Source organism: Giardia intestinalis, chromosome 5, assembly GCF_000002435.2.
Source record: "Giardia intestinalis strain WB C6 chromosome 5, whole genome shotgun sequence".
Taxonomy (NCBI): Eukaryota; Fornicata; order Diplomonadida; family Hexamitidae; genus Giardia; species Giardia duodenalis.
In genome coordinates this window covers 2,486,326-2,510,644 of record NC_051860.1, presented here as the reverse complement: position 1 = coordinate 2,510,644, position 24,319 = coordinate 2,486,326, and the positions used below count along the sequence as shown (strand labels likewise).

Sequence of the window (24,319 nt, the reverse complement as noted above, 5' to 3'; positions counted from 1 at the left end):
GTAGAGCGCTGCCCGGGACACAGCCGGACGGACACCGAGGGGCCCAGCCAGCGGAGAGCCCGATGGCAGCCCCCGACAGACGGGGCATCTAAAAAAGACAGCGACCGGAGCTTCACCCGCCACGAAGGAAGACCAAGAAGAGGCGCCATTGGTGGACCAGAGAGTCCGTAAGAAGGCCTGAACCCCGAAAGGACCGAAGTACGCATTCGGTCTGAGCACACCCCTGCGGAGCGACCGGGGAAGGCGCTAGGCTCTGGATATATCACTGGAGAGGACTCTCTCGTTATGTTATCCAAAACCAACCCTCATCTCCGGACGGCCAGAAATTGAATAAGAATTGCCCGTGAGATCCTTGAATGCACCTACAGGCGAGGCCCTGGAAACAGGAGTGATAGGCTTATACAGTGACGTATTTACTACCTAAGTACATCTACGCTTTTCCTCTGCACACGAACCACCAGCAGAGGAAGCCGACAAGCCCTCCGACGACGACGACGACAGCCACAGAGATCCCCGCGATGGCATCCGCGCTGAGCCCGCTCCTGTTGGTGCCAGAAGACACACACCTGCCACCCTCTATGCTGAACCCATCGCTGCACTCCCCACACACATCATCCATCACACAGCTCTTGCAGTCACCCACAGAGCATGTCACACCACATAGCACTATCACTATCACTGTACAGCATTCACTACCTAAGTCACGCCTTCCCCCGGCAGAGGAACCACCAGCAGAGGAAGCCCACGAGGCCCCCCACGACAGCGACCACAGCGACGGAGATCCCCGCGATGGCGCCCGTGGAGAGGCCGCTCTTGTTCGTGCTGTCTCCTCCAGTATCTCCGCCGGTGCCATCGTCAGCCTTTTGTTGCGTTACGTAACAGGTGACAGGGCCATTGCCACCAGCTGGCGGGGCACAGCTTATGCAGTTTTCTACACCAGTTATTGCATTAGAGCTAGCCTTATCACTATCCGTGCATTTGAAGCATTTATCACCGGCACCTTTGTAATACCCTGCTAAGCAATCTGTGCAGGTTTCCTTACTACCCGCACACTTCACACATCCTTCAGTACACGCCGGACATTTTCCTCCAGCTGGGCTTTGTCCATTGGCACACGTTTGGCATTGTCCCTTATTCTGTGCAGCCGTACACACAGAGCTACCAGGAAGCTTCTGTGTGTTGTAGCATCCGCCCGATAACAGAGCGTAGTTTGCCCCACACTCAGTGCATTTCCCGCCACTTGCCTTACATCCGGAGGCATCTCTCGCTGTTGCAGGTATGGATGTGCAGACGCCGTCGACTGGGGCGTACCCCTCCTCGCACTGATCGCAGTACTTCGAGCCTCCGACGTTCAGTGAGCAGCCGTCGGCCTTGCAGTGGGCCATAAAGTCTCCCGTGCACTCTTTTATGCACGTTCCTGCGTCACCAGACGACCGACTCAGCACATGCCCCGGATAGCAGGCCGTGCACGACGTTGCTGCGTCATTGCTACAGCTTGCGCACGACTCGTGGCAGGGGGTACAAACATTGCCGCTATCGCCACTAACGGCATACATTCCAGCAGGGCAGGTATCTAAGCACGCATTCTTTTCTGGAGTGAGATACTTATTTTGTTCACACGTCAAGCATGTGACCAAAGGGGCGGCTCTAGATCCTTGAGTGAGCAGACTGCACGTCGCACAATTAGCGATTCCACCATCTGGCACACTATTACATGCAGCGCACTTGTTTCCCTGTTGTTCATCGACCTTTGGAAACGTAGCCGCTGTACATCCAGATGCTTCGACGCACGTGCCTGTGCTGCCACTGTCCACTTTCAGATATGTCTTAGTACCAGTTCCTTTACACTTACTGCACTTGTTATTGCCTGTCATGGCACACGTAGCGCAATTCTCGTCTTGGCATGCTTCACAAGTAGCCCCAAAGAACCCGTCCTCACAAGCCGTGCACGTCGCAGCCTTGGCAGTAGTAGTATCACTTGCCTCTGTGGGCTTCTCACACTGAGTGCAGTGCGGTACGCCCTTGTACTGTTTGCTATTTCCAAGCGTTACTACTGTGTCATCTCCACATGGTATGACCGATTGGTGTGCATTATCTCTATCAGCATCGGGTGGTAGGAAGTACCCAGCCTTAGCCTGCGTGCACACTCCATCAGTTGCTGTTTCACACATCGTGTTGCCAGGTGCCTGGCTATCCTTGTAGCATCCGCCCTTGTACATGAAGGATTTATTAGCGCACTGTGTACACTTCCCATCTTGTTTTTGGCTACATTCGTTGTTGTCTGTTGTGCACTTGCCGTCCGTCGGGGCAGATTGAGACCCACCGCTGTTGCACTGCGAGCAGTACTTCTTGCCGTTGATGACGGCGCTACAGGCCTTGCAAGTGTTGGGTTCGCTGCCAGTTACCTCTTCGCATTCGTCTCCGGCTTGCGCTGCCCGTGCCATCTCGAGCATGAGGCCGATCAGCAAAACTGCGTAGAACATTGTGCCAGCGTCTGTCACACAGGCCATGACAGCTCTGTTCACTAGTCCGCCCCTTCGTGGCATCTGTCTGTGCTACATGACGCACTGGCAAGGAAGGCCCTCCGCATGGGTCTGCACTGAGAGGTGGGGTCGTGCTGATTCGACTTTCATGTGACTGGCTGGCTGTGAGATGGATCGATCAGTGCAGGCCCCTCCTCTGTGTTGCAAGGCGCATCGCATGGTAACTGCTAGACAGTGGTCTGCCTCGCTCTTCGCTGTGATGTGAGGGTCTCCTGGCGACCAGTTCTCCTGCTGTGCCAGTCACAAGGTCTGCCAAGGGACTCCTAGGCTCTCCTGGATGTCTGACCAGCGACCCGATGGAGCCGGCCGTGCGATCCCCAGCAGCCCGAGCCACGGGTCATCACAAGCAGATGCCTCAGACACTGCTTGTCGAGGTCCTACATTGAGGCCCGGCAGGAGCGATGCCCCGTGGAGGATGGCTGCGTGTTCTATCGCGACTCACTACGACTGCCCCCTCTGCTTAGGGACACGCAACATGCCCACCGCGAACGGATGGATGTCCGTCTGTCATACGACTTAACCTGGTTGCACCGCAGACCGTCGATAAGCCTGCCCCCTGTCGACTCCTATGCCACTGAAGCAGGTTCTGCCGGCCGATCGTCTTTAAAGACTGTCCCTCGCTGGTCGCAGGCCCCTCTGAAGGAACCGGTACCCGTTCGTCCTCATCTGGGATGGTCCCACTGAGGTGGGCACGCCTTCGGACACGCAATGATGTGCCAGCACTTCTAGAGCGGTGGTCCCGCTCGCCTGACCGGCTCCAGCCAACATATCACAGCGCCTCTCACACGAGGGCTACCCCCGCGCACCGGAGAAAAGGTGATACCGGACGGCCAGCGCTATCTGGGCTGCCACACTCCATGCTAACTAAGGGATAGTGGAGCCGTAGACGAACTGGGCCGTTGTCGTCCCTCTGGTCTGGGGTGCCCAGGTCCTGGAGCCATTGCCGAGAGTGATCATTTGGGCAAGGCACACAGCGTGGCCACCGCTGTCAGGGGATACTCTTATGCTCGAAAGTCTACCAGCAAGACTAGGCCCGGTTGGCTGGCCAGAGAACGGACTGTGTGCTGGTCAACTGGACTGAAGATTGATGATAGTGCTATATGGACAGCAAGCTAAGAAAGTCAGTGCCCTCTAGATTTCGTGTCACATTGAGCAACCCGCTGTACGAAAGCTTGATATCTCGGGTGATCAGCTGACGTTACAAAGTGCTTGGTAGTCTGACAACCATGTGGAGGCGAGACAATGAGAGAGCCTTAAAGCAGCTCGCGAGCAGAGAGGCTGGTGTGCACAGCAATGTGATCCATTAAGTCTCCGTTGGGCGCACAAGGGATATCCAGATGCAGCAAACTGGTTGGCGCCTCTTATAGCAGGTAAAGGGTTCTATCCGCGCTGTGCAGTCGTGGGATGCACCTTGCAGACTTGAGGTGGACATCTATAAACACCGTGACTTGGAATGTAGTTGGCAAGGTGGTTGAGGTCTAGCTTGAGTGGGCAAGAGCTAACTATGCCACCTTGGTTGCCAAGTACCTCAAACTGCGTAATGCATGTAGTCATCCCCTGGTGAGGGTGGATGGCCATCTACAGAGCACTATAAAGCTAATCGTGTGGATTGTGGGAGCCTCATCCGGTGGCTCGTCTACTGCGGAAAGACGCAACTGAGGAACTGCTGAGTAGCAAACACGCTGACTGATATTGGTGTGCACCGTATACCTCTACAATAGGGTCTTGCGCCACGTACGGAGAGGAAACGAGCTCCCTCGACTTCGGAACAGGTGGGTCTTCAAAAGCCTCTGCCTCGCTACAAATGCACAAAATCAAATCAGCCTCCAAGTCGTCCGCAGACTCCACGATCTTTCCATGTTTAGAAGCCAGAATGACTCACGTGCTTCCCTATTGTAAATGGGTCTATACCTAGTCATCCTATTACAGAGTGGGCTCCCTGGCTTTCTCCATCTTCTTTGTCTAAATTTGCTTCCCGAGAATCTTTGTACACGAGTAGCCTTCTGTGTACCCAAATAACATCCTCCTTCCTTGAAGCCTGTCACCAAGACTAGATACCACTAGGTCATGCGGACAAAGGCAAACCTTTTCGCAGGTCCGTCTAAAACCAGCAACGGGCATCCAGACAAGTGTATAGATGTTTAGTAAGTTGATTATGATACAGGCCAGTTACCACACGAGGGTCACAACAGTTGGTGTACAGAGTTCTGTTTCTAGCTATAGGTGTGGAGCCCATGTCTCACCTTGAAAGACGGTGGAGTGCTCTGCAGGACCTTTCTGGATATACAGCTGGCACTATAGCTGATAGGGGACAGGTGTGAAGACCCCATGCTTACACAGAAGCATCTCTGGTGCAACCAAGTGCTGTTTTTCGTTAATAGCAGACACCTTGGCACACGGTGTCCGCTCCACCATTGGACATCACGCGATGTGTACACATCGTCAAATAGGGTCGATGCAGTATCTACTTAATCTGCTGGGCCAACACAGCTCCGTTGTAGCAAGTGCAGTGGTGGAGGCAGCCCCCAGTGCAAGGCAGTGGGGCGCATGGCTCGGTGCAGCGCTCTGTAGTTAGACACCTCGGTCCTCTGAGACGGGCATAACACGCTGTCTACACATGCAATTCCTCTTTCATGCTGCTTACCCCTATGAGCAGTTGCGATACATCGTACGCCAGAGAGCGGGGCAGAGGGTTCCCAGACTATTGGACCAATAGACTGAACTGACAAGGGGAGCTAGCCATACGTGCAGAAGCTCTGTCCTGGGGGTGGCGGGCGCGGTGGCTGCCTCAAGTTTTTTTAGTATTCAGACACAAGCCAATCATGTGCACATCGAGGCATCCTTCTGGCTGACCTGGCCATGGCTGCACAGACGATGCGGAGCAATAGCCCAGCCACCACTTCAGTTTCCTGTCTGTTCTGAGCTCCAAGTCACGGCCAACCAGCGAAGGATGGTCTTCCTCGCCCTACATAGAGCTCTCCTAGACAGATACGCTCTCAGGTGTGACTGGCCAACACTAGGGGCTACTCGTAGCAGGTGTGCCTCAATGAGCCTGACCCTGCTTGCACTTGGGTTTACTCTGAGTGCCAGAGGATGCTGGGTCAAACATGTGTTCACAAAGGGCACATACGATGACAGAAGGGCGTAGTCATCTCCTGAACTTCCCTAGCTTAGTTGGGCAACGTGCCATTCAGAATGCACGATGGAGCTCACTGGTAGATGCATCGTCACAGCTTCGATGTCTTAGAATGCTTGATCGGCCGACAGTAACAACACTTCTCTTCTGCCATATAATCTGCCGCTTCCTGTCTAAGGGAATTGGTCACTAACTATGTATAGCACTTCTCTTGGTTGCCATTATAGGTGTATCTCTTGATACTTGGGTTACCTGTTCTTCGCTGCACTGTTCTATTATCCTTCATGACAGAAGCTGTCCCGAAACCATCGATTCGGCGACTGCTCTAGGCTCACCACCCACACTCACGCCGCCATAGAGCACCAGTCTTCAGGCTCCCCATGGCTCACTACGGGAGCTGTGGTGAATGACAGTATACAGAATGCCTGACTCACTACATCTTCCACCCACCGATATGCTTCACCAGTGTCCATCGGTTCTACTGGCACCTGTGAATGGAGATACGTCGCTGTAGCCGCACAGGTGTTTACACATCCTAGAGGCTCTCATATTATGTAGCACAAGGTTTGCTGCCTGGCATGGGGTCTGTGATGTCGAAGATTTTAGAAAGGGGATCTTAGCGATTTGTAGATTTGAAAAGATAGCCTATCTGCGTTAAGAGCTATCGATTTTGCATAGGATTCTTAGATAGTTACGCAATGAGTTTCCGCTACAAACTTTGGATGCGTAGAGACCAACCCACCCTATGTGCAGTGTACAAGTACTCAATTGAATGCTGACTTCACTATTCCTGGTCTAGACCCTCAGAAAATGCTGGCCATTTGGCGAAGAATAAAGATATTGCAACTTATTACTAGTCGAGTTAGAAAGCTATCCGGATAATTGGAGATACCAGGCCCTGCTACATCAATATGTACAAATAATGCGTGCTACTTTATGGATGAGTGCACATTACTATACGATGTTATCTTGCACATCGCAAAGGCACTGTGTAATCCGCGAGGCCCTAGCCAATTATGATAACTATGTATAGTTGGGCATATATCCGTGGACTTTGCTTCTTGCTTTATTTTAGCTGTAGCCCGGTAGAGTTGCTATGCATTTTCTTGATACTAGAAACCATTTGCGGTGCGAAGGATACACATTACTGTGAATCAGCTAGAAGATAAGATGGCAAACAATTAGCTTCAAATATATGATTTGCTACCCCTATCCCGTGGGCCTAAAGTCTGTAAGCACATAGATCTTCCCTTACTTTAAACCTGGTTGCCATTCCACAGTACTAGAGTTAGTTAGATTCTATAATAACCCAGTAATAGGATAGCTTATGCTTCAAGGGATTCCGGGGCTCTTATTTAGCCTAGAATTTGTCTTTAGTTTAATCACTTAGAAGCATGAAAAAATCTGTCGTTTCAAGAAGAAATAATTATCGGACTATTCGCCTGTTCCGTTACGTTTATGGACCTTTAGTTCTCGATAGGATCATCACTTATACTCAAGTTGAGGTCTGAGAGTGACTTTTAGTCTTGCTAAATCCTTCAAAACTTGTGACTATTTGCTTTACAGATCCTTGTTGGTAATTATACATTGCACTGCCAAATTCTGTAAGGATATAACAGATCCTTCCATATGCAAAGCAGACAAACTTCATGCTACCTTTGGCACTACCAATTAGGTCAGCTCATCGAGTATCAACTAAAAATGTCTGAGAAAACTGAAACGAGTGATGATCCGATGATTAAGCTGGCTATAGTGATTGGCAAAGGATTGTATAGAACTGTTTATGCATTGAAAGACACATTGGACGAGGTAGGTAGGGGTATCTAATTGAAGGGGATTATTCCGGACGCCACTGAGGCCGACCTGTGTACTATGCAGCTCTTCAAGCCTTTACATCCCTTTGAATACAAACAGGTATTGCACAACAAAGAACCTTTTGCCTGTGCATGCAATGTTATAAGTCTGCTCTTAAAGACGCAATAAGGTTCTTCAGACAGTGGAGAATGGCCATCCAAGAGGCCAAAGCCCTCGAGATGGTTCGTCGGATTTCGGCTCTGATGGCGCATTTCACGTGTCTGAGAAAAGACACTCTAATGGAGAGCTTTCCTCTGTCGCAGTACAGTATATCTAGTCGTAACCGAGTTCGATCATGGCGAAAACATGGCTCCGTTCTTTTAGTTTTCTGTGCTCCAAAAGATAGGCTCAACAGAGCATATTTTGAAGTCATGCTAATGCATACAGTCCCGGGGGCATGGAGTAGGAAAGGGCATAACCACCTCGAGTATTTGGAGCATGCGTTATATTTTACATGAACGTATGGCTATGAATGCTCTAGCCTTTATTAAAGATATGGGGAATGAGGGTGTCCCTCCAGGGAACTGGGAGCTTGGCCTAAACAGAGCCGAAGGCGCAGCTGAGTAGAGCTAGTACAGCGTCTATTAGTTGTGGGCCAGGAGAATCGGCCGTCTCTAACTCAGCTTGTGAACCTGCTAGGAAGTGGGAAAGGCAAGGAGTGCTCGGGCTGTCCCACGACTTGAGAGCTTAGAAACATTGCACATTAACCATGACAAAGGGCTAGTAGACTTCCAGGAGTAGTACTGGAAACAAAATAGAGATGAAAGGGCTCTGGACGAGACTCTTAGCTTCTGAGGGGCCCAGCCGATACACGCTGACGACGTGGCCACAACGCAGCCAACTGTATTCGAACTGATGGGGGCATAGTCATCGTGGGTATCTGTCCCTAGTAGCAGAACCAAAAGCTGTCGAAGACTGTGAGCGCCTGTCATTCCGGCTTCAGGCTTCCGATCAGCTAGCCGACCTCGATCAGGGCACCCACGCGGCTTGCACCTCATAGGAGGACCCACAAAACAGTGCGGGCCGCCCTGACACAGAGGCTGCAGCGGTTGCAGTGCTCCTGGCTCGGCACGGGAGAGGCACCAACGATGGCGCAGCAAGCGACCCTGTGCTGGTGCCCAGGGCGGCGGGACAGAGACGGCGAGAATCCCTGCCTACGTAAGGGGCGCGGACACGCTAGCCGGATCGCCTCGCGGGCACTCGAGAGGCCCACGGGGCAGACGGCAGAGGGCGGCGGGCGCCTCTCCTAGGGGTAATTGATATCGTAATTTGACACGTATCGATACATGATTCAAGCTTGTTATAAAGGAATACTTACTTAGCCAATCTATCTACCAACAAATACATACTGATCGCTTTCCAAACGCTACAGAGACAAAGCATGGAGAGGAGAAAATTCGTACTTGCACCCTCTACCTATACACTGCGGACACGGATAGCATCCAAAAGACCTTTCAGTTCATTCTTGTGATTCCGCACCCGCTCAAGCAGCTCATCTATTAGATTGTAGAGGTACTTGCAGTATCCTTCTCTGGCTTCGGCATAAACTGGAAACTCTTTTCGGAGATTATCAACATACCCAGCTGCAGATGATTGCTGGGCATACTCAGTGGCGAGTAGCTCATCGTAAAGCTGTTGTATTTCTTTTACCTGAGTAGACAGCTCCACATTTTTGGTTTTTGTAGCTGAAATTTTCTTCTCTAGATCGTTAATCTCCTCGTCGAGGCTACCACCCTCTAGCCGTATGGTAACATTTTTAATATGTTGTTGTAAGTCTGATATACGAGTAAATAAACCTTGCATTTCGCTTTGATGGGAAGCAGCGACTTGTTCCAAGTTCGAGCTTTTGAGCAGTAAGCCAGCCTTCTTCTCCTGATACACTACGTACGCATCACTCCGTTTGCCTGCACACTTTAATTTATATATCATATCTAATCTCAGGAGTGCGTTATATGTCACAGAACCGTTGTGCAAGGAATGCAAGATACTGAGCATCTTCCGAAGGTCAGCTTTCCCGAGTTTTTCCTTACGCTTTTGGCAGGAAAAAATAATAGATTGGAAGGTACTAAGGATGTCTGAAAAGGACCACTTGAACGTCTTGAAGTCTACATTGAGCGGGTGCCCATGTTTGTCTGGATGAGCATCTAGAAAGGCAGTAAGCTCATTAGTATTGATACAATGCTGAATGGTATGTAACATGGTAGAAGAATTTTCAGTGCCGGGGAAGTTTAGAGTCAATTCAGAAGCAGATTGAGATGGTAACACCATCGGATTCATATCACCGCTTTCTGCCTGATTATTGGGCTGTATATCTGCAAGTTCAAGAGAATCCATGTGTATCTGTGTACCAGAGTTGATATCCAAGTGGGTTTGAGTAAGCGTATTTGACTCAGTATTCTGGAGCGCGTCGTCGTGGAATCCACTTATCTTAGTGCAGACATTTGTGCGCATAGCATGCGAAAGACGACGATCTTGTGGACTCCTGCTGGATGACCTGCTTAAGGATCTGCTTAAAGACCTACTACTGCCTTGGCTTTTGTCCAAGGCCCGCGGAGCACCGTCAGAGCATCGTTGAAGGAGACGATTCTGTAAATTCGCACTAAAGTTATTGTAGTCCAGTAGCAATGTACCTATATTTGCTGGGTATCGGTCAAGAAACGACAAGATGATTTTGGCACTCTGGAACCCCAGGCCGCAAAACCGCAAGTCCAGAGTATCAAGAGAATAGTTCTGAAGAGCCTTAAAGAGCTGCGCTATAGCGCTATCTTTGACGTGGTTGTGCGAGAGCGAAAGCTCGGTAAGGTAGGGTAGGCTGTCAAGAGTGCGTGCAAAAGATATGAGCTGAGAATCTGTGAGTTTGCAATTGATGATAGAGAGTGCCTTTACTTTAGTAAGGTGGAGGTTGGCTAGGACTTGTGTGTACAGAGCGTTGACTGCAAATTGGCACCTGTCGAAGATCAAGGTCTCTAGCTCAGTTGCCGAGCAGATGGCATTGCTTAGTGCCACGCCGAGGGAGCTCAAATTGCAGTCCTCTATGATGAGGCGTTGTAAATCCTTGGGCTGCGCCAGTATTGCACGAAAGATAATCCGAAGGTCTTTGGACCCAAGAGAGTGAAGACACAGCCCCCCTTCAAAAGGATCTAATTGCTGGACAATGCTTGGCACTAGAGGGGCACGCTCTGCTGCCGCAATTTGCGCATAAAAGGTCAGCATTTTTAAGTTAATTAAGCAAACTATCTCCGGCGAGCTAGCACCTAATAGGCAAGCCATCTCACCCTGGCCTTATCTTAGTCATCATTTTGCCACAGGATGTCTGTCACAGCAGTTAGATAGGATCTCCAATCAATTAGACCCGTTTCTGTATCTGTGGCAAAGGCACTAAAATTCTCCATTTCATCGGCGTTCAACCGCTCCCCGCTCGTAGTCAAGTAAACCCTGAGCTGCTCCGTTTCTAGAAACCCGGTATTGTTGGGGTCCAAAACGGCAAATGCCCGGGCAAGTTCATCCGGAGCAGGACCAGTTATTTCATTTGTGCTGATCACCCGGCACACCACAGCCATAAACGATGCCTTAGAAACATACATGGACGGCTCATCCTGCTGTATTTCTAACAGCATGGAGTGCAGCTGGGCCTCAGTGGGGTACACCCCCAAGGAGCGCAGAACAGTTCCTACCTCTCTGACATCAATTGTTCCATTCTTCTCAGTATCGAATATATCAAAGGTATCCCCAACCTTGCGCACAAGCACCTGAGAATATGCTTCCAGTGACATTGACCTCCTTTTTTATAAGTTGTATGAAGCCGTCAGCATTTGTGACGCTCATCTCCGAACAGCTCCATTATCGACTCTCTTCTGCACTGAAGGACTACCTTCACGGCATTGACGCTGTGTACAAGCGCACAGGTTCGTTTCTTGAACCCGAATCGGAGCGTTCTACTGCTGCCCCAACCCTAGATATTGCGGACTTGGAGTTCATAAGATTCTCAGAGAAAGAATACCATGCTCGAAAAGAGGCGCTTGCAGAGTCTAGAAGCAAAAGGACCAGAATTAGAATTGGTGACATATATTGGAATGCTCTTATGTCTATCCGAGATAGCAGTACTAGCACAAAGACACTTTCCCAGTCTCCGTCTGTCGAGATGAAACCATCCTCCTTGCAAGTACAATTTGACACGGCCCTAAGCAAGCTTCTAGAGCTAAAGTACGTAACGCTATCGAAAGAAAATGAGCTTATTTTGACAAAGAAGGGGGCTGGTATACTTGCGAAGCTATCTCCTCAGCACCACGAGATAGAAAAGATCACGGAGAATGAGCAGTCTATCTTGAACGATGCCCATCGGGCTGACCCTACGAATCAAACAGCTATCGAGTGCAGATCGAGACTCGTGTTAGATTGCCGTGGAGAGGGATCGTATGCGAGGCTACTGCCTCATGATATTGCACAATACACAATTGTTGCTAAACTTCCTCGAGGAGACTGTCTTATATTGAGTAATGATCACCCTACTGTTTTAGTTGAGCGAAAGACCATTTCTGACCTGTCTGCGTCTCTCTATGATGGACGCATTCAACGGCAGCTTGGTTGTCCTGCGAGGTTTCCCACCTTTCTCCTGGTAGAGGATCCGCAACTGCTCCTCATTCATGAATGTCAGCTTTTCCAGGCTGTGCTCAATGAGGTGAGCAAGGGAAACGTGTCGTCTATCATTCAAAGTGTTAGTGCAGAGCATACTGCACGCATATATGAATATCTGTTCAGAAGTACCTCTGACCTTTCTCGGTGTCGATGTGTCTGTCCATCAGACGATGCTGATTCTGGTCCTTTGCCGACCATGCACTCTAATGATTGTAATGATTGGCACTGCTTCATCAGAAATATTCTTTGCAATTACTCACCCAGCGTCGCCGAGGCAGTTGTGAGAACCTATCCTACTTACAAGTCCCTTGTAATAGAGTCCCCATCTACAGTCCAGCAGCGTCTGCTAACCATGGGGATACCTCGAACTGCCTCTCATCACGTTACCGACCTGCTATTCTATTAATAAAGATTGAACGACTATTTTGGCGGAAAACATCAGATCTTCAGGCCTAGCAAAGAACTGCTACCAGCTGAGTAGTTATCCCTTAATATTCTTTTTGCAGCCATTTCCCTTTTTGCCTACTAACCTTCGCGTCTTACGAGCCTCCGTTCTACATCGTAAAAAATAAATGTGCTACGTTGCGCCAAACATTTTCATATTAGAAGGGAACATAGCAGCTGGTAAATCCACTCTCGCCAGCAAGCTTGCCAACATGTATGGCCTGACGCTATTTACAGAGCCTGTGGAGGAAAATCCCTACCTTGAGCTCTTCTACGAGGACCCAAAGAAATGGGGGTATCAGATGCAGATTTGGTTCTTCAACCAGCGTCTTAATACATACAAGGAGGCAATTCAGGCGTCGAAGACTGCCAAGGGCGTCTTGCTTGACCGCTCTGTCTTTAGTGATTTAGTTTTCGCGCTCAACTCCTATGAAGACGGATTCATATCAGACGCCGATTTCAAGTTGTATAATGAGCAGTACCAGAGCCAACTAAAGGACCTGCCGCTGCCTACGGTTATCCTCTACTTGGATGCGACTCCAGAAACATGCTACTACCGCATCCACAATGTACGCTGTAGGCCATGTGAGGCATCCATCCCCCTTTCCTATCTGCAGGGGCTTGACAGGTGTTACCATACTTTCCTGGATACAATGCACCGCCTCGGCTGCTCCATCTACACAGAGCCTTGGAACGAATTTGGACAGACTGAAAACATTTATGCCAACTACATTCGGTTAAAGGAGACTGTCCCTCCGATTGTATCCTCGGTATAACGCTTTTGTAAACGACCACCTCGTAACCTTTACAGTTTAAGGATTTCTTTAGCGTGGGTCGCCTTTCGTGTCGGCTTTGGCATGGACATAAAGCAGCGTTTTCCCTTCCTGGCTCGCGATGTGAAGGAAGCGATGAGGTCTGGGCGCTCAATTACTGACATTGTGCAGCTTTTACAGCATACACGCCAGGAATACTTCAACATCCCCAGGCCCCTCTTTTTGCGTTATGTCCACGCAGAATATATAGAATTGGCTCTGGAATCATCTACGCAGCTAAACGAAGCGCGGCGGACGGAATCTAGTTACAGAATGCCTCCAAGACCGCGAGCCTCTCAGAGATCAAATGCCCATTTGAACACCTTGTTGACTCGATTTGTGCGAGAGCGCGTTGCCAGTGCGCGTGAAAGGCCATCGGCCTCCTTCGTTACCCCAGAGCGTGTCATTTTAGACAGGGTTACTATAGATGAGCCGGAGACAATTACCATGTATGCGGACTCACGAGTTATGGACGCACCCCTCTCACTTATACGCATATATTCTTCGTGTCATTCGTTACAGGTTTCTTCCAGGCCGGAGGGACCACTCTTACGCATCTCCGTCCGGTTTCTTCCCAGCGTAGAAGGTTTATTCAAAGGATCTGTTGTTCTCCTGGTAGGATCCAGGCGAACCGTTGTTCCCATCGAGGCGTATGTAACATCAAAGCTGACTGAAACACGCGTCAGTCCGTCTCCTCTCCTTCAGCCCATACGTGTCCCAGGCCTGCCAATGGACAGTAACAAGTTGCCTAGGAAGACCACTATGAGCAAGGCAAGCAAGAGTATCACAGCAATAGACAATCATTCTATATATCCAACACTTTCACGGTTTTCCCCAGACATTTATGACAGGCAACTGGCTTCGGCTGCTATTCCCTATCAGTCGCCTACAGAGACGCAGATGCTTGACACAGCTGTGCAGAGGCCGCTGTCTAACGGATGTTCACTTTCGGTCGGCGCCATCGTTGTAAGTGACAGCGAGTGCGAGCCAGCTGTTTCCTATCAGACACACAGAGAGCCATCAAAGCCGCGGATTTCTCCCACAAACATTATCATGGTGAGAAAGCGCTCAAGTCTATCACAGAGGGCGCCTACACGTTCCTCTGTTGAAGAAGAATATCTGAATGATTCAGCTAATTTCCGAAGTCTCTCTCTACTAGATAAACCATCACCACCTAAGCAGCGCATTGTGGCACAGTCGCGTGACTCTACTAGTCCTATGTTTAGTGCGCCAAGCTCTTGTCTCAATTCGCCACACGATTCAGAGAGCGAAGAATTCATTTGTGCTCCAGTATCAAAAGATATTCCACAGCTTATAGAGAGCATTGTTGACCTTAACGAGAACGCTATTTCCACGCAAGACCCAACAACACTTAATATCACGCCTTCACCCCAGCATGACTCTGTCGCTAAGACTGATGTGGTCAATCTGTTGCCCTTACATCTGTTTCAGGCAGTACCTAAGCATGTGTCAGAGCACACAGACTGTGACCCCAGTACCACTTGGGGTAGTCTCACAGATGGAGACAGTAGCTGTGAAGATGCAATGTTATCAACCACACAAGCATCAGACTACGCCTTCACAGCAGATGAGCTAGAGCAAATTAGTAGGGCCGTGGCAGACTGGAACGCATTTTCGCAATTTGACGCCGACGAGCAGGTAGACATCACAGACGGAGGTGCTGTGATTACGGTAACAGACGTATCCGGGTGGCATACAGCTCGTCTCAATCTACTAACAGACATAACTTATAACCTAGTATAGCAAGGTTCATCTTTTAAAACTCCTAAGTAACAAAAATAGGAAGGCGGCTATATGAGACACCGCCTTATATTGTCTGGATAGGGTCTATTTTCGTATTCTAAGCAAGTTTCGGCCGTTTGCTAGTAAATAAAATGAATAATCATGATTCCAGCTGCAAGGATCTGAGCAGCGTTATAGCAGACAGCGAGACCATAGAAGAGAGCATTCCTAATTACGTCTTATTAAAATATGTCCTTTATGAGGCCCTCAAGCGAGTTGTAGAGGAGCTTCCCCGTAAGGGCCAGATTAACCCAGCAACACGCTCGATCTTGATTCTTTCCAAGATTAGAACTTTGCTGAGTTTTCTGAAGCATCTTTTACCGATATACTCGACACACTCGCGAGATATTATTTCCAAGGGCAAGCAACTTATTCTTTCCCGGTGGGCTTCGTCCCATGACCACTATCGGGTTCTGCGCTCGGTGGATGAGTTTCCAGTTACTTTCACTGAAGTACACGGCTTCTATGACCCCATTTACGCGGTTGACCGGGCAATCGTCATGCTCTCGGGGCCGCCCGGGACAAGATTGACCCGGTGGCCATTCTATTCCACCCCCATTAGTATGTTGCAGGCATCAAAGGAACGGTACAAATCACTCATACACGGACAATATAAGCGTGCCACAACCGAGGAAGTAGTTCGTTACATGGTACGAGAGTTGAAGCCTGCGGGGATGTCCTTGGCTGTAAGTGGCGCTAGGGTTGCCGTAAAAACAGACTTCTACCGGTGCGTTTTTGTTACTGATATAAACTTTTATCTCAATAGCGGGATTGACTTTCTACCTATGGAGCTTATGAAGCTCCAGTTCTACCCGGCAGAGCTAGCACAGAATACAATAATGATAAGTTCTATTACAGAGTGCATACAGGAGAAGTTGCAGCGTGTACGTAAGAGTCTCGAGATGACCTCTATTCGTCCTACTGATACGCGCTTCTACATGGTCCACTCGATTATTTGTGACTTTATTTCATCAAGAGCTGCCTCGACGATGGTGACACAGCTTGCCATGTACAAGGCCTCCAATCAGAACTCTGCTTTTCAAGCAAGGGCAAGCTTCTACCGGAGAGCTCCCAACGCTTACGGTGTTCAGCTACAAGATGCGCTCCATGAAATCGCTGTTCCCTCGTTTCATCATTTCTTTGATAAACATAAACATAGGCTATTGCAGCCCTGCTTTGCTGTCATTTTTCGTTTGACAGTATGGAGCAATTCGTTGATTGAGAAGGTATACGAACTTGGGGGCTGTATGCTTGAGGACGTCGGCCTTTTCTATCCACACATAGACCTAAAGTATATGATCGGTTATTCTGTAGATGAGGATACCTCCTTGACTGCAGTAAAGAGCTTGGCATTGGGTGTCGGGAAAGGATCCCACCAAACAATCGGTCACATTCTTACCCTTTATCAGCAGACAAAGCGGAAAGATAACTATGCTATTTTCTTCTTCCGGCCTGTATACACTTATCCGTTTGGGCTTATTCAGCTGCTTTCAGATACACGTGTCAAGCACAGAAAAGGCCCAGACTTCGCCGAGTATCTTGATGTGACAAGAATCCCATACTACTCTACGGACAGTACGGACCTATCTACACGCAGCCAATCCAGCGTTTTTCTTTTTCGCTTCATCATGTCGTTACATTCGCAGCTTTCTTCACATATCAACATACCTCTCGTAGATTTCTATAATCATTTTAAGGTAATATTGGCTAACAATACTTTCCTGGTAGATGCCACCAGGGAAGGACTCCAGGCAGAAATATCTTCCGTTGAAATTGTTCTCGATGCATCTCTCGGACTTGCCGTCTCTATCATAAGCCCTGGAGGTGATGGACGCCTCCAGCTTACTTTCCAGATAAAAGGGGCGGATGTTACTAAAATTGTTCAGCGTATCTTTTCTGCAGCTATCTACTCCTATACGGATACCATTGTGGACTTCATGTCAGATTTTGCTAGGTACTTCTTTCTGATAAGTGACTTGTCTGCAGGAAATACGGAACCCCATTTCTCCAAGTTGCAGTTCGAGGAACTGCAGGCGCAGCCGCAGGCTAATAGGTATCTGGTACTCGAGGGCATAGATCCAACAACAGTGTTTAGCCTTCCTCCCACGGATACAACGAAGTCTCTTTACACTGAGAAGGTTTATAAGGCGCTGCGAAAGTTTAACTACCTTCTTCGCACATGCCGGTTTTCTATGGAGATACCCCACACACAGTATTCGCTCTTTGGAGCCGACATCAAGTCCTTTAAAACCAACGAGGGAGACTCCATGAATAGCTTGAACTCGTCGCTATTTATGTCCATTGAAAACATTTCTGAACAGTTGAATTACTACCACGGAGGCTACTTTATTCCAACTCCCATTCCTCATGCACATGTGGCGGTGGCTATGTGGGACAAAAGCGTTCGTTTTTACAGCGAATTTCTGAAGGAAAGCATGTCTGTTAAAAGCCCTATTACAGATATGACCATTCAACAGAAAGCAGAGTGCTGCGTCTTCGTGGCACTAGCCTACTCATTACCAAACATTATCAGCCCTTCGGGCCTTCTAAGCGCCAAACCCTCAGGCGCATGGGCAGGCTCTGTAATCAAATCCATTCCAATCAACTCTGCATATCTAAAGTATCTCAGATGCAATCCTGCATATGAGTCTGACTTCTTAGCAACGTATGCGTTTCTGAATACCACTGTCACAACGTGTCGTGTCTCTGGGAGCGCTATGTGCCTCTCCAAACTATATGGTATAGTGGCTCATATCGACAGTTTGCTATGGCACAGAGCGATTGAGCGCCTTCTTCTAGGATACAATCCCTCGGTGATTCTGGAGAGTAACAAGGCCTGCAGCGAGTGCAAACGGTTTCGTCAGTTTATTCAGAGGACATCAGCGCATGGTGATGTGAGTCAGGAGTCTGAACTAACAATACAGTTGTTTACGCTATTGCTTAACCGATCGCCCTCATATTCTGCTCTTCCATACAGACTTCGTATCGTCTATCGGACACTGCCTAACTCAACTGAAGGAGCGTTTTCTGCCAAAGGTTCAAGTGTACTTAATACTATGCTTATTCCACAACTACGACAGTGTAAGGCATGCAACTGTGATCTAAAAAACCCATGTCGTAGCAAGGCTGCTTCTGCACTTGAGCTGCATCTTATTCTATACACTACCCCACCAGATGAAGCCAATCCCGATTCAACTGGAGAAGTGGAGCGGTCAATTGCTATTTATAATGGGCGGGCCAGCTACAGCCTTGTCTCAAGAGCACTTCTGACAATCGCACCGACCATTTGCTGTCAACTCTTTGCAAAGGCGATGATCGACAACCTCCCTCTGCACATCTATTTACAGCGTAGTGAGAAGGCTCTTCAGACACAGAGTTCCATGCAGCGTCAACGGGCCACCGAGGTAGACTTTCGGGCGTTCACGCGACGAGACCTTGTCCTTTTGTTATTCAATCTGCGAAACTATATTATGAAAACTCGTGAGCTTCAATTTAATTATCAGTCATTCATTAGTTACATACTAGATCCAGATGTCATACCGACCAACGTTAAACTTAACGGATGCACCCCAGAGCAGCATAAGATGTTTATCAAGCTGATTGCTCTCCATCAGGACTTTGTGTCTAAGCGGAGCTTGCGACGGTGCATCTATTCATTTAAGCTTCCAGGACAAAAGATTCCATTGATACCATTCATTCCTTCGCAGAGGCTGTTTGGACATCAGGGAGCAGGATCGGAGCACTCCCTATCTGCATCTGATCATCGTGTGCGAGAGCTATCCTATCTTAATTTCATGCCAGGTAGTCAACTCAAGCAGCAAGCAAAGATTTGGAGCGACAACAAAGTAAGCGCTTCCCAAGGTCTACAAGAGTCTTTAGTCAAAGTGCCAGGCCTGCCACTTGAGCATTATTATAACATCGTCGAAGAAGAGGAGGCCATCGTCATCTTTACTGCAACCAGTCTTGCACACTTGATAACGCAGCACTCCTATCGCCTTGACGATGCCTGGAGTAAGACTGATAATAGGAGCGACAAGAGGTCCAAACCTCAGCAGATATACACCCATACTTTAGAATTCCCCGGGGGATACCTTAATCCGGAACAGCTTTCATGCTTTTTATTGCGTGAGCCGTCTAATAAAGGATTGGGACCTGAGCACAATAAGCAAACACGGCAGCTACTCAATTGCCTCTTTGGGAGAGTGTATGAAAATGCACGGCTTCTTGGTGTTATCTTTCGCATGGCGTACATGCCTACCACATTCTTTGAAAACAGGCTCTTGCTTGAGCCGTTGGATACATATGCAACTACTGAGCCTCACTGCATAAAGCTTGCCGGCATGGAGAGGGAGTTTGTTGCAACGACAACCATAGAGGCTACAGATTCGCTAAGGGCACGGATTAGTACTCAGCGAGAGACCTTTGAGCGGGCTTGGCCGCAGAGCCAGGAAAGCAAATATCAGCCTGACAAGAGCGCCACGTCCCACGTTAAGCTAACCGATTCTCTCTCGCCAATGGTGGTCTCTGGCGCCCTGCACTACAAGAGAATCACCAATACCATGGCCAAGCAGACGCAGGTTGATCCACTACCCGGTCACACAGGGCTCCTTCACCTGAGTGTACGAATGCTATGCTATACTAATCCGTCTGTTTTGCAAAATGGTCCACAAAGCTTTTACATTCTCTTTGATCTCAATCCTCCGTCCATCTATACACAGCTGACTGCGGTTGAGGAGCCCTCTGGCTATGACTATATAGGGGACACTACATCGTTTCCTGAAACGGTGCACCTGTGGTTGGCACGCTCAGGTGGCGATGGCATACCGGTGTTTGCTCCCAGACACTTGCGGTACAAGCTAGCATTCGATGCCCCTGCATTTCGGTACGTTAAAGCGTACTCTAATGGAGTGGGCCATTATCTTATGCGATACTACAACAACGAAGTTCTGCCAGTTATCTCCCTAGGAAGCCTGTACAAGCAGTTCGATGAAGCCCTTGTTCCCTACTTTAACTGTAATTTGATTGGATCCACTTCACTGGATGACCAACGGCGTCTTGTAGCTGACATTCGCATGAAGAAAGCCTTTAGAGTTTGCCTAGGCCTTTTAGATTTATCAGAGAAGGGCGACTTGCTTACTCTTCTCCGCACATTTACCCTAGAGAAGGAGCGTATGCAGGCGATAGCCAAAAACGACCAGGTTTCTTTCTCCCTCATCCAGAGCAATGGGCGTATTAAGCCAATTTTCGCGAGAATGTATGCACGCATGCACAGCCTTTTGAAGTCATACCACGATACGCTGCCAACCAGACAAACTGTAATAGCCAAGACATGTAACGTCTTGCTAAATCTCCTTTGTGGCGTGACAAATACCTCGTCAAAATTAAACCAGATCAGTCCAGGAGTCAGCGTAGAGGACGTCCTCTCGATTGTCATGACGGTTGAGATTGCTCCTCGCTACTGGCTGTCTGACCTCTGCTATGAGTCATTGGACAAAGAACTAGCGATGTATCTCTTGCAGAAGTACTCTCGAATCAACCTGCAGTATCTTTCAATCCACTCTCTCATAATGTTAACCACAATTAACACTGTAATCTGCCAACGAGCTCTTCTCCAGTTCATGCAACACACATTTGATGCCTTTCTTGACCGCGTATCCTCGAAGCAGATCGTTTCAACCAACAATGCACCTTATTTCATCAATTCTAGCAACATAAGCTTGCTTGCAGCCAAGTCTATCTCCGTGTACGGTGTCTCCTCGTTTCCAGAGGTCACTGGCTCATTTAAACTGGAGGGGCGGCCTGTTCACAATGTGGACAGGGCTCGTGACTTCCCTCCGTTATGTACTATACTTCGCACTCTTCAGTTGACTGACATAATCTCAAGGAGGAGCATGCGCCTAGAGCTGTTGTCCTATTCCATGCTAATTGTTCGAGACGGAGCAGAGAAGATGACAGGCCAGCACCAAAGCGTCTCTTTGGGCATGCCGCAGCAAGATACTAGGCTCTTCCTTCCAATCTATATTGATAGAGATCCAAGTGTCAATAGGAATTTACTACAATACTATAAAACAATTAGGTATGGCAAGTATGTAATTATCTATTCTCTGGATGGAAAATTTATAGGACGGATTGTCCAGTGATCCAGAGCGGTTATATATTAAATAATTTGTAACGTGGTGCCTCTGCAGACCTCTCAGGCATTTTAAAAAATGGCCAAGTTCGAGGAGCATTATGTCTCCACTGGCCCCGTCCTAGCAAAGACGGCTTTGGGACACGTGGAAGTGGTACGGTCACTGGACCCAGCGTGCAATGATGGAAGTCAAGGGCAAGACTATGCAGTCAAGGTAGTCAATATTACAAGTATACCGAACAGGTACAGATCTGTCGTACGCAACGACTTCATCAAGCTATGCTCACTGTCACACAAGAACCTTGTGAAGTATTACGATGTTTATTATAATGATACGAAAAACCTTGGTCATTTTGTAATGGAGTATTACGAAAGGTGCTGCCTAATGGATGTGATCCTCTTTTACAGAATGAAGGAGCGCGTGATCCCTGAGGAAACGGTGTGGTATATTCTCTCTCACCTAGCAGAGGCTCTTCTTTATTACCATTCTCCACAGAAGGACAATACCGACATGGGTCCCCTAGTACACAGAAACATTAAGCCATCGAAGGTGTTTCTAGCAGCCGACGGATACTGCAAACTCGCTGACTCCGGAACGTTTAGACTGCTGGACAATGTAATATTGAGCTCTACCATATTCGGCACCCTGGGATTTTGTCCCCCAGAGGTCCTCAAAATGGAGAGATACACAGAAGAAAGCGATCTATGGTCCCTAGGCGCTCTTGTGTATTGTGTGTGTGCTCTTAAGCCGCCTGCATACTCTGCAAACCCCGAGGAGCTACTGAAAAAGCTGCAAGGCTTTGAGGTAGACGTGAATGAATTAAGAGAGCGGGAGTATAGCGAGGAGCTGATCGGAACGCTACAGAGCATGTTAAACTACGACCCTAAGCAACGGATTGATCTATCTAAACTGAACGCGATACCCCAAATTGTCGACAAAAAGGGGCCAATCAAGAGTTCCACGTGGGGACTAAACTTTTCAAGTAAGTGAATGATTCGTTGGTGTGCATATGTTCGTGTATGCATGCCTCTACATCTATCACTCGGCATTTGTCAGCTCCTGCAGCTGAGCAAGCTGTGCGACATACTCGGCGGAGCGCTGCTGTTCTAGTTCCAGGGCTTCAGTGAGTTGTGCTATTAGAGTGTCTTTCTCCTGAGCAATGGCCAGAAGCTTCTCCTGCACCTTGTTCTTAATCTTGGCCTCGAAGTCGCGCCGTCTGGTTTGCTGGCGAATTGCTCGACAGCGATAGTCCTCCACACTCATCTGCAGCCTAGCATAACTATAGGATTGCCTAGTCATGAAAGAATCCTTTTCATTAACAAGGTGAGAAATTCTACCAGTTAAAGCCTCCCGCTCTGCATTACATTTGCTCGTTTCTACCTCAGCGTTGAGAAGTTGTAGCTGCAAGTCTTTAATCCTCGCGTCCTTTGTAGCTATCTCAGCCTCCTTTTCAGTCACCACCGTGCGCTCTTGCAGCCGAGCTGCTTCGATCTTCTCATCCCATGTCTTTGCCATGGACTTGAGAATCTTATCGCGCTCCGTCCTTACCTGCTCCACCATCTCTGGCTTACTCTGCAACCAGAGTGTTCTTGCTAGCTCCTTGTACTGCGTTTTAATCACTGAAACCTCATTTGCATAGGCAACTCTGTACTTGTCTACCTCAGATATGTAGCTTAGCTTGAGCTGCTCTATAGATTTCTGAGCTTCTGCACTCAACTTTTGCAATTTGTCATTGAGTATGTCGCATTCTAATGTTTTTTCGTTGAGAAGGCCGCGCATCTTGGTAAGCTCTGTGCTGACAGACACATCGTGCTCCATTTGCAGTTTCTTTTTGATGGTCTCTAGTTCTAGGCTGTGTTCATGCTGTAACTCTGCCTTGACTCGTTTGATTTTCTGTTGCATCTCTTCGCGGAGTTGATCGATTTCCTCTGCTGTTTGCTTCATAATTTCTGTACGCTGCTTTGCCAAGGCTTCTTCGTGCTGAAGAGTCAGGTCTTGCTTTTGCCGTCGGAGAGCTGTTTCATGGTCAGCTGTGAGCTTTAATGTCTCTGTCTTATGAGCTAGGTCCATCTCCTGGAGCTTTGGCTCTAATCCTAATGCTAGCGTATGCTTGGTCTGCTCTATGGCCTCTTCAACAGCTTGCTTTCGCTTCTTGCTTTCAGTTACTTGGATTCTGTGTTTGGCCTTCTCAAGTTGCTCATCGAAGGTTGCCTTTAGTGACACGTGTTCTTGCTTAAGCTTATCTAACTGCGTCTTGAGAATTTCGTTTTCAGAGGCAGCCGTTACGTTGCCCATCTGCTCAAGCTTGGCTTTGTGGAGATCATTGGCCAGCTCCTCATACTTGTCGGCCAGGTCCTTTTTTTCTGCAAGGAGCTTCTCTACAATTTGCTTGTTGGACGCCAGCAGCTTCAAGTTCTCTTGCTTAAAGCTCTCCTTCATGGTAGCAATAAGCTGTTCTTGTTCCATTTGATATACGGATGCTTTGGTGCGCTCGTCGATGAGTGTCTGCTCCAGGTTGCGAATTTCTGCCTCCAGGTGGTTGACCCTTTGCTTATACTCTTTAAGACGCGTCTTCACGTCTGCAACTGCATTCATTGAAGCAGGACGGGGAACAGTTCCTAATCTGTGAGCAATGGGCCGGAGAGAGGCTTCTTCTTCTGAGCCAGTAATCTCGGATAGAGGAACAGACGCCTGAGTCGAGCAGGGGCTCCCCGAGCGGTTTGTACCGTGAGTTTTATGAGGATCTCGTGAGTACTGCTGAAGGATGTCGCTCACCATGGTTGCTACGGTGAGATCTACGTCATCTCTGTCCATGACCCAGTTGCATTGTGCACATTCTCTATCAGTGGACATGTCCGAAAAATAAAGTTATTAAAGGACAAATCAGTGAAAAGGTTATTAAGATAAATTAAATGAAATGTTAAAGATAAGAGTCACGTGTCTTATCCTGTAAGATTTTAT

General features: G+C 48.5%; 9 protein-coding genes and 1 pseudogene across 9 annotated transcripts; 5 read left to right on the top strand and 5 right to left on the bottom strand.

The window, feature by feature from the left end:
- Nucleotides 1-430: 430 nt before the first annotated feature.
- GL50803_0040023 (pVSP) lies at nucleotides 431-694 on the bottom strand (annotated as a pseudogene; the record flags this gene model as incomplete).
- Nucleotides 695-701: 7 nt separating this feature from the next.
- Nucleotides 702-2,483, bottom strand: GL50803_0050101 (VSP; the record flags this gene model as incomplete). The annotated part of the gene is made up of 1 exon (XM_001708749.2): nucleotides 702-2,483. The coding sequence occupies one exon, from the start codon at nucleotides 2,481-2,483 to the stop codon at nucleotides 702-704; it is 1,782 nt and encodes a 593-aa protein (XP_001708801.2).
- Nucleotides 2,484-8,949: 6,466 nt separating this feature from the next.
- Nucleotides 8,950-10,746, bottom strand: GL50803_004554 (uncharacterized protein; the record flags this gene model as incomplete). Its single annotated transcript, XM_038046112.1, has 1 exon — nucleotides 8,950-10,746. The coding sequence occupies one exon, from the start codon at nucleotides 10,744-10,746 to the stop codon at nucleotides 8,950-8,952; it is 1,797 nt and encodes a 598-aa protein (XP_037902283.1).
- A 74-nt stretch (nucleotides 10,747-10,820) lies between these two features.
- On the bottom strand, nucleotides 10,821-11,306 carry GL50803_0013652 (Calmodulin; the record flags this gene model as incomplete). The annotated part of the gene is made up of 1 exon (XM_001703951.1): nucleotides 10,821-11,306. The coding sequence occupies one exon, from the start codon at nucleotides 11,304-11,306 to the stop codon at nucleotides 10,821-10,823; it is 486 nt and encodes a 161-aa protein (XP_001704003.1).
- Nucleotides 11,307-11,329: 23 nt separating this feature from the next.
- GL50803_0013653 (ERCC4 domain-containing protein) lies at nucleotides 11,330-12,574 on the top strand (the record flags this gene model as incomplete). The annotated part of the gene is made up of 1 exon (XM_001703952.2): nucleotides 11,330-12,574. The coding sequence occupies one exon, from the start codon at nucleotides 11,330-11,332 to the stop codon at nucleotides 12,572-12,574; it is 1,245 nt and encodes a 414-aa protein (XP_001704004.2).
- Nucleotides 12,575-12,740: 166 nt separating this feature from the next.
- Nucleotides 12,741-13,388, top strand: GL50803_004558 (putative Deoxyguanosine kinase/deoxyadenosine kinase subunit; the record flags this gene model as incomplete). Its single annotated transcript, XM_001703953.1, has 1 exon — nucleotides 12,741-13,388. One exon carries the CDS (start codon nucleotides 12,741-12,743, stop codon nucleotides 13,386-13,388), a length of 648 nt encoding a protein of 215 aa, XP_001704005.1.
- Nucleotides 13,389-13,469: 81 nt separating this feature from the next.
- Nucleotides 13,470-15,188, top strand: GL50803_0093601 (uncharacterized protein; the record flags this gene model as incomplete). Its single annotated transcript, XM_038046413.1, has 1 exon — nucleotides 13,470-15,188. The coding sequence occupies one exon, from the start codon at nucleotides 13,470-13,472 to the stop codon at nucleotides 15,186-15,188; it is 1,719 nt and encodes a 572-aa protein (XP_037902282.1).
- A 131-nt stretch (nucleotides 15,189-15,319) lies between these two features.
- On the top strand, nucleotides 15,320-21,367 carry GL50803_0023634 (uncharacterized protein; the record flags this gene model as incomplete). Its single annotated transcript, XM_001703955.1, has 1 exon — nucleotides 15,320-21,367. One exon carries the CDS (start codon nucleotides 15,320-15,322, stop codon nucleotides 21,365-21,367), a length of 6,048 nt encoding a protein of 2,015 aa, XP_001704007.1.
- A 69-nt stretch (nucleotides 21,368-21,436) lies between these two features.
- On the top strand, nucleotides 21,437-22,348 carry GL50803_009658 (Kinase, NEK; the record flags this gene model as incomplete). The annotated part of the gene is made up of 1 exon (XM_001703956.1): nucleotides 21,437-22,348. One exon carries the CDS (start codon nucleotides 21,437-21,439, stop codon nucleotides 22,346-22,348), a length of 912 nt encoding a protein of 303 aa, XP_001704008.1.
- A 48-nt stretch (nucleotides 22,349-22,396) lies between these two features.
- GL50803_009659 (uncharacterized protein) lies at nucleotides 22,397-24,211 on the bottom strand (the record flags this gene model as incomplete). The annotated part of the gene is made up of 1 exon (XM_001703957.1): nucleotides 22,397-24,211. The coding sequence occupies one exon, from the start codon at nucleotides 24,209-24,211 to the stop codon at nucleotides 22,397-22,399; it is 1,815 nt and encodes a 604-aa protein (XP_001704009.1).
- Between the last annotated feature and the right edge of the window lie 108 nt (nucleotides 24,212-24,319).